Raw genomic sequence first — 8,834 nt, forward strand, 5'->3', positions numbered from 1 at the left:
GCATTTTACGAGTATATAACGGTTGCCGTTTTTTTCCTTAGGTTCGCGTGCCCACAGCCCAAAACGAGAGTACTTTTAATATCTATACTTCTATACACCATTCATTGCTTCTGTTCTTTTCCACATAATGAGCCGGCCACTTCCCGCTAGCAATTATCTATACAGTCCGATTAATTACAGAGACAACAGCGGCGCATCAGCTTTATAGTTAGAAAAACCGTATTTTATTTTTCACAGGTACTAAGCTCTGTTTTATGACCACGAAAGTTCAATAAAGATGATTAAGCTACGAGTATTTCCGCAAACCTGATGCTAAACCACATAATAGTAATGCGTCCACATAGGCAGAGAGATTTCTGGGAAAGGAAACAGGTGTCCAGAACCATTCCGGTAAATTAGTATTCAAACAGGATCAGCGGACTTTCCGGTAAAGAAAAAGTGAAAAACAAAAAAAGAGCCTCAAAAACTCGAAACACCCACAAGTGAAGACAAACAGAAATGCTTTAAAAACTGAGAAAAATTAATTTATTGCAATACAGCCGTTAAGAGAAAGCCGTTCCTGTAGGAGTTAATCTGAGTCTGAAGATACCGGCGATCCGGAGCGGCGCTTACGCAGGAATTCAGGAAGGATGACAAGAAATCGCTGCGCAATGCGGGACAGTTTCTCCAAGCGTAAACCCTGCAGTCCATCGGCGCACCACTTCTTCCCGCGGTAATGCAAGGACGAACGCGGATCACCGGTCTGCGTCATGCATAACACCTAGTAAATACACCAATGAGCTTGTCTGAAAACAGGTCTCACGCTGAGCACACACTAATTTCCTTAAGGAACCCCTGGTAGTTGTAATTTGAGAAAACGGATGCGTTTCTTGGAAATACGTGGATCACACAATTCACTACAGTACCTCCAGCACCGCAGTTTCCTAAATGCGCTGATTAGCTTTATTTTGACAAATTATTTTGTACTGAAATAATAATTAATATCGATTAATTACCAAAGTTGCATTAATCTGCCCATAAAAGTCGATTGTAAATTTTTAATTTTGTACTATCATTTCAATTTTAATTTTCGCGTTAACTTTTATTTTTATAAGTATGATGTTAAATTTTTTATCCATTTTTATTTTTCAAAATTTAAAAGAGGCTCAAGACTGGCTCTTACTTTGCAGACGGCAATGCGCTGAAACTGGCGGCGCTCGTCCGCCGTGACCTCGGTCAACCACGCCGACAATGCCTGCATCTCGTCCCCACTAGGCACCGGCAACGCCGATTCCACCGCTTGCCACACGTTCGACGCCCAATCCCCGCTCAGCGGCAGACGCGTCAGGGCCATGTCGACATCCAGCTGTACGCACCTCCTCCTAGTCCAACCCTCCACATCGGTCGGGTTGACCACATCGTAGCGCACACGCACCCGACAGCGCACCAGATGGATGGCGTCGCAGGGGAGATCGCGGCGGGCCACGATCAAATCATCCAGGAGGCCAGAGTAGCAGCGCGGCCGCCCGAATAAATCGCTGGGAGGGTGCACATCGCACTCTTTCGGGTCAGCATCTTCATCGCGCAAGCCCGATTCCGACAGCAACTTCGTGACGCCGACCACGTACAGTCCCGTCAGACGGATCCCGGGATGGGTCCGTGCCACGTAATCGATCATATCCAACACGGTGAGCAACTCGGCCCAGCGGATGCGGCGCTCGCGATCATGGATGATAACGCGCTTGGTGGAAGGGCGCAGGCATTCGAAGATGGGCGCCGTCATAAAGTAGTGGAAATTGCGAAGGCCTCCGCTGGTCTCGATGATAATGTTGGCCGTCAAAGCAGCCGTCTTGTCGAGAATATCTTTCCACTTGGGGTGCACCGCTCGCAGTCTGGTCTGCGTTACCGTGTCCAGATGAGCGAACACTTCCTGCCACACATCCACACTTAGTACCGGGAATCCATCTACCATTCCACGTTCAACAGTTTCCGCCTCATCACGCAGGACCTGAGGAAGGCGTAAGGTCAGCATGTTGTGCAACGGTTGAAGGATTTCCTGTTGCGATACAAGATTAAATTAGAAAATCAACTCGACAAATTTTGCACCGGCCCGAGAAAATTTCAAATTAAGTGGCGGTAGGCCACCCGAGGGCTGGCTCACCCCTCAAATCTATCTGGGAAGGCCGGACAGAAAACACTATTAGCTCAAAAACCTTAAAATATACAAATGTTGTAATAACAAAAAAACGTAAAAGCTTAAAAACAGATTATGGAAATTTGAAATCGCGACAGCGTTATATATTAAAATGGAAAATTCATCAAACTCGACCACTGTGAAATTGTATGGTGCCCTCTGTTAAATAAAACGTTAATGATTTTAAAGCACCGGGTACGTAATTTCAGTAACAGGGAGAGTAAGCTAATTTGTAACTGACACGAGGGCCGTTAGAACCACAGGAAACGCTAATTTCTGCTGATGGGGAGTTAGAGTTTTTTGCGGCCATTAGTTAGAGCAAAAATACCGACGCCCACTCGTTAACTGTAGCAAAGTCTGCAAAGACATTGACGAACCTGTGCCTCCGTATCCCCGACGCCTTCGTTCAGCTCAACCACACACTGCACCTCCCCATCCGCCACGTCAACGCTGACCACGTGGCCTTTGGCGGCACCTTCCTCGTCCATTTCCTTTATCAACTGCAATAACTGCTCAGCGGACACCTCGCGACACTCAGCGGGCAGCGGGGGCATCGACCATTTCACAAACCGTCCCGGTCCAGTGTGCCAGAGATGCGTCACCGCCGACAACGTTATCTTCATGTCGCGCTGATCGATCCACCAGTCGCTCGGCACCGGATAGCGGAGGCAGTGCCGCGGGACAATGTCCGTCCAGATGGCGCCACTGTCCTCCCGGCCCTGAACAACGGCCACCCTGCACTCCTCCCACTGCCTACACCAAAAGGAGGAGTCCCACTTCCGCGCCGGAGTAATAACGAGTCCGGGCCACCAGCGCCACGTCCCACTAGGGTCTTCACGTCGCAGCACTTCCACCGCAATGGTCTGTCGCGGCTCCTCCGTGGGATCCCACATCCATTCCTGATGCAAACAGCGCAGGGATAGAAAGACCCGGTTGAAGGGAAAGAATTCGCGATGGCGTTTGGGGCACAGCAGATCGATATAGAGCCCGTTGTCCGCCACGTCCACCACACGGCCGTACAGCAGGGTGTTGTTGTCGCCTACAACGTTGATGTCACGCGCCCGGAACGAAAACATGCCTAACCACGAATTTTTTGAGACATCGGCAGTATTAGATAAAGCGCAGTATTAGATAAGGTAACTTCAGTGACGCTGTATCGCGAAATACTGAAAATAAAGGAATCAAACCAACGCCAGCAACGTTTGTGCTAGAGAAAAGTGGCTATATGCCGCCAGCCTGCCGCCTATCTATGTCTACTGTGGCCAAGCATCGACTGTAGAATGTTTTCGCATGCAAAAGTGCTGACTCATCGCCAGCGCAGGCACCCGAGAAATGGACGGATGCCAGCCGATGCGTACTTGCTGTACTAGGTCAATACAGCAAGTACGTACTTTATACTGGCGGTACGGTCTCATCACCTACGTACTGTACTTACCACACTAGACTTTTCGGATGACATCAGAATGATCAGATGCAGGGCATTGCTCCGCGATGCGTGCATGCTGCATATGCGTATGGCTCACTGGCGTCTGTAAATCATTAAAATAATTTAAGCGAGCATACGAGCACGTAAATTATTTACTGCTGGGACCGCCCACCTCTGCAGTGATTCGGTATTTGCGGGGTTTCCCTTATTTGCGCACTTCATGGGATTCATCTGATCTGCAGCACAGACTGCACAGCTAGCTGCACACTGTGCACAGCCTCTTATACTGTGCAAGGTTTTGTGGCAAAATATCGCCAGTAAAGTCCAAGTTTCCGGGTTGTTTCATCGAGGGTATTCGGGAACTCGTCAGGTTTTCGTGTGACACCGTTATTCTGGATTTTTAAGTTGTGCATAAGTGCCAGATTTCCCAAATTAGTTTTGACTCGCGAGGTGAGGCTATCCACGTTAGTGAATTGTGTGGTAGTAGTGCTGTGCAGGCTCTTGAAGTGCTGCATGTTCGTTCAGATCAGTTGTCTAATCTGTTTCTGCTATTTTGGCCCTGGAAAGCATTTATTACATTACAGTCCTTTCTTTTGCACCCAGCACCGCTACGCTCATTCCTACCCGTCTGATTTCTGTTTACCAGTTATTTTTTATTCGAAAAAGTCTACGAAGTGGCTATTTTGCCGCAGTGTTTGCGGCTAAATAGCCAGCTGGCTATTTTGCCGCACTATGGTAAGCGAAATAGCTTGGTGGCTATTTTACCGCACACTGCGTGAAAATAGCTGCTTAGCTATTTTGCCGCATTATGGTCGGCAAAATAGTCAGTTGGCTATTTTGCCACACCATTATTGCAACCTGTCTCACCGCACACTTTCATTCCGCTCTGTACGGTTAAGTGCCGGAAGTTTTGTAAAACAGCGTTACTTGGGATCCGGCACGGCACAGCCGGGAGTTGGACGGCGAGTTGGGCCCATTACGACTTGCGCCGACCGTCCCGGCGGTTGGTTAAGCTGGGGTTGAGTCACTCGTCACCACGGCATCTCATGTCGGCAGCCTACCGCGGGGTGATATCTCCAGGCTGGTAAAATTGTCCCAAGGAACCCGCTTTCCATATTGTCTCCGAACGGTTGCATTGCCTGCCTTGCGGTTCGATTTTCGAATCCCTGCCTTTTGAATCCGTCATTCGGTTTAGAGGAAATCCATATTTTCATTTGGTCAAGCCGCTCGGTCGCCATCCTGTCGCTCGGGGCTGTCACCCGACACACGGGGATGACCATATCAACCGGCGCTTGTTTAAGCTGCACAGGGACACCCCGGCTACCAGGCGCTAAGAATCGCTGCACAGGCGCAAACGTACCGCCCGGCGTCGTGTTTGTCCATCCCGCTCCATTTATGACAGGCGGTTTTGTAGAGGTCGTCGGTCGAGGAAGCCACCTGCAGTTGCTGGATGTTCAGGTATTTTGTGACCGTGGCCCGGCTGCCGAACGTCTGCCTGGGCACGGACGCCATCAGGCCGCACAACTGTCCTTACTGCACCGGAGCACATATTGGTCCGGACTGGTAAATCAGCGGCTGCCGGTAATCCGGTTGCTGCTGATATGTCATTTGGGCTGGCTGGAGCGCCGGCGCCGCTATCGCCACCGTCGGGTATGCAGGAGCGCTTGACTTTCCAGGCTGCAGTATCGGCTGCTGTTACTGTTAGTAAACAGGGGCACCCATGCATCCTGGCTGCACCATTGGCGGCGGCGCTGAGTCAGGGACGGCAGCAGCTAGCGCATTGGCGGCATTCTCTGATTGTTTCCGCCAGGATCCCCAAAGCAACAATCGCGGCTATTCTATTTGCCGCCCAGGGCGGCTTCCGTCCAGGGCGCACCCTGGCCCCGGGCTGCCCTGGATACTAAGAACCCCGTTGCCGGCTACCTGGCCACCAAACATGCCGTGTTCCAGGTGGAAGCGTAAAGCCGGGACGGTGAGGATTCGCCGCTCGGATGTTTAATCCAGCTTTCTAGCGACGGCGCCATTCCTGGTACCAGCGTAGGTACGGGTTCTGGTTGCAGTCTCCGGCCGCAAATTCACACATTGCCGTTGCATGGTTTCCCGGCATGCAGCACTAGCAGGTCATCGCTCAGGTTTGCGTCCGTAGGTGCATGTTCCGTTACCTGCTCGTTGTACCCATCCGTCATCCCCGTTCCCCAGCGTCGTGCCGGGCCAGGCCGATTCGTGCCCACTAGGTTTCCGAAGTTCTGGCCGGCTATATTGAGTATATTCCACTCTCCTTGGACGGTTAAGTTCTGGCCGAGCTAACCTCCGCCAAAGATGCTTCGGCCACTACCTCGCGGCTGGCTGAAATTCCCTTTACCGCCGGGTTTCCGCCTTAGTTCCCGCAGTATCCTCCAGTGCCTCTCCCATATCTGCCTGTCCCCGGCGGGCTCGGTTAGGGCTGTCCGCACTTTCGCGGTGATGCAGACGAAGGGCCGAAAGGTGTCCAGTTTACTTCAAATGCATGTCCGGGCGACGCGAATCCTTATGTCGCCTGCACAAGCCAGCACTAACATCATCCTTTTGATCGGCAAATCGAGCCGTAAACTTGGTTATCCAGACATCGAACGCCCAACCGTCCTTCTGTTCTTCTGCCGTCGGTTCCTAGCACTAGTCCGCCACATGTCCGGTTCGAGTCTGCTCACGTACGACAATGAACTCAGAGATTACTAAGTTACCGACTAATTTGTGTCTTTTGTGTAAGCGGCAAAGCTGGTACACCCATCCGTCCTGTTTTCGCATATCGCCGTCGAACTGGCAGGCTGGCCGATATCAGCGCTCTCCCGAGATTATTAGATTTGCTAACGTTGTGTCGGCTCCGATCAACATCGGCCAGGACTCTCAGCTTCTCTTTCCGGTGTCGTTAGTCTCGGTCGGCATCGGCCTGCTCATCCCGTCGACCAGGGCGTTTCGCGTTCCGGCGATTCTCGTCGCATGATGCAATACTGAAGCATGAAATTTGGACAGCCGGTCGGCCGGATGTATCAGCAGGCCGTATCGCACACGGGCTTAGTGCAGTATGGACAGCAACCCGTCTTAGTCGGAGCACAGCCTCGCCCGGCACATTTGCAAGCTGTCGGAGAACAATGGCAGCCGCGGTTAAACGACAACCGGAGGATGAACCCTGCCGACAAGAACGGACGGTGCGACAGCCTACGCTAGCGCGAACACGACATCAGACCCAGGACCGAAGTCATCGTCAGAAAGTGACAACTGGACAAGGGCGGCCACGACTACGATAGCCGACATCGAGGAAGCTCCTTGTCACCAACATAAATTGGTCCGCCCTCGGCGAGACGCCAGAAATACGGCGCCGGAGTAATTGACGGAAGAAGAGTCGCGGTATTGACGCGACCAGCCGAGTGTGGCAGCAGACCACCGGGAAATCCGGAAGGCGCCGTGCCGGGCTGATATTAAAAGATCATCATGTCAGATGTGGTGCAGTCGTCCACCACGTCGATTAGGTTCCTCGTGTCAGCCTGTTTCTACCACCTGTTTGATTCATCACTCAGGATGGATTCGTGCGGCTGCGGCGTTCGATTTTTAAGCCTTCTATCTGCTCCTGTCTGTCTCGACTGTCCGTCCGGCTTCGTTGGGTTTGTCCGTCTCGCCGCATTGGTAGTCCGGAGTGCCGTGTCGTTCATTCCCACCGAGCCAAGTGGCCGCGGAGTAGCAATCCGCGGCGAACGGCTGTCGTCAGATTTGTCTCCAAGCCGGCTACTAGTTTCTCAAGCTGTTCCGTCCGGTGTATCGTTGTTCCCAGTTCCTGTTCTAGGTTGACGTATTTCAAAAATACATCCGTCTGCTCCTTCGGAACTTTGACGGTTCATGCGATGAACTCGGCTGACTCGACCAGAGATTTTTTTTGGCTTTTCCTTGTACGCGTCCCTTCTTTTGTTGCCGTCCAAAGCTGTCGCTGCAGCATCTCTATCGCTTCGGTTCTTTTACTGCACTCCTGCCTAAGGTAGACGCTCTCGGTCGCGGAAGTGTCCACCCGTTTTTGGAGTCGGTTGGTGTCTTCTGTCACGTCCGCATTTTCCTTATTCAGGGTGGTAGTAGTCGCATCATTTCCGCCAAGGTTGCCTTCTTCCGGTCGATCTTGTTCCGGGCGGCTGTTAACTGGACTGTCCGTTTATCGGCCCACTAAGGTTCTGGAATTGCTGTCCTTCCGGCGTCTGGAATACCGGTTCGTTCGGGTCGGGTCGAGTTCTGTCCGCCTTCAGTGTCAATTCCGGGCTGCCGACTACTAGAGACACTGGAACAATTCCGGCTCGAACAATGTCGACCGGCGACGGTATGGTCGACTCGCCCGTAAGGCGCTCGACTGAGGTCTTGGTCGAACTCTGCCGAGGTACCGTTGGTGTAAGCTGGTCCGCTCCACCCGGGCCGGGTGATCTGGCTGCCGTGCCGCGTTAGGATCCACCCACTGCTTTTTCCGCCAACCGTTCTCCGTATTGTTTGTTCACCGGCTCGGTTTGGTCCGCAGTGCCCACCGGGATGCCGGGTTGCCAAGCGGGCGTGTGTGATTCTCGCCCTTTTTCAGCGGGCTGTCCATGCATGCCCGGAGGGTTTTCCGTCCGTTTTGTTAGGTGCGGTCCGACTAATGTGCCAGCTAACTACAGACGTATGTAACCGTCCAATACGACCGGCGGTTGTATGAGACGACCGGTCGTTTTGGACACATCTTCTCTCGTCTATGCTAACGTAACGTGCGGTATGACACAAAATACTTTTCAATATGGCTGCGTGCACGGGTAAACACGGATGTTGGCTGCGTGCACGGGTGACCTTTGGGTCCGCACGGTGTTGACTGCGTGCACGGAGTTTGGGAACGGGCGTTGGCTGCGGGCACGGGTGATTTCTTTTGTTTCAGAATTATTATATTTTAAAATTGGAAAAAGATTATAATCTGGATGAAGGGCATAAAACTGAAGTGAGTGATGCCAAAAGCAGCGGGAAGTGGAATGCGATAGCCATGACTACCGCGTTCGTTTTCGGGATGGATCCTGGAACAACCATTTTTTAGCTGGATCCGTCGCGAACTCACCTGGCACCCGCTTATGAAAGCATGCAACTGACACCATAACCACCTGCATCAAAGCCGCGTCAAATAAACTCTGAGCCGCAAAAACAAAATTATTTGTCACTATGGTGTATTCACATTATCCGGTGGGCAAGGAAAGTGTCTTGCCC

The 8,834-nt window shown here is 52.0% G+C and overlaps 1 protein-coding gene across 1 annotated transcript; it reads right to left on the bottom strand.

Annotated features, from left to right (window-relative positions):
- Positions 1-568: 568 nt before the first annotated feature.
- Positions 569-3,262, bottom strand: LOC129582855 (uncharacterized). The gene is made up of 3 exons (XM_055474473.1): positions 2,551-3,262; positions 1,163-2,035; positions 569-760 (listed from the first exon to the last, which is right to left on the bottom strand). Exons 1-3 carry the CDS (start codon positions 3,247-3,249, stop codon positions 569-571), a joined length of 1,764 nt encoding a protein of 587 aa, XP_055330448.1. The 5' UTR covers positions 3,250-3,262.
- Positions 3,263-8,834: the final 5,572 nt, after the last annotated feature.

The sequence above is a fragment of the Paramacrobiotus metropolitanus genome, unplaced genomic scaffold (assembly GCF_019649055.1).
Source record: "Paramacrobiotus metropolitanus isolate TYO unplaced genomic scaffold, Prichtersi_v1.0 Parri_scaffold0000008, whole genome shotgun sequence".
NCBI classification, from domain to species: domain Eukaryota; kingdom Metazoa; phylum Tardigrada; class Eutardigrada; order Parachela; family Macrobiotidae; genus Paramacrobiotus; species Paramacrobiotus metropolitanus.

Coding starts and splice junctions, on each gene's coding strand:
- LOC129582855 (XM_055474473.1), bottom strand. CDS start 3,249: ATGTTTTCGTTCCGGGCGCGTGACATCAACGTTGTAGGCGACAACAAC. Junction 2,036..2,550: donor TCGGGGATACGGAGGCACAG/GTTCGTCAATGT, acceptor GTATCGCAACAG/GAAATCCTTCAACCGTTGCA. Junction 761..1,162: donor AGCGCATTGCCGTCTGCAAA/GTAAGAGCCAGT, acceptor TGTATTTACTAG/GTGTTATGCATGACGCAGAC.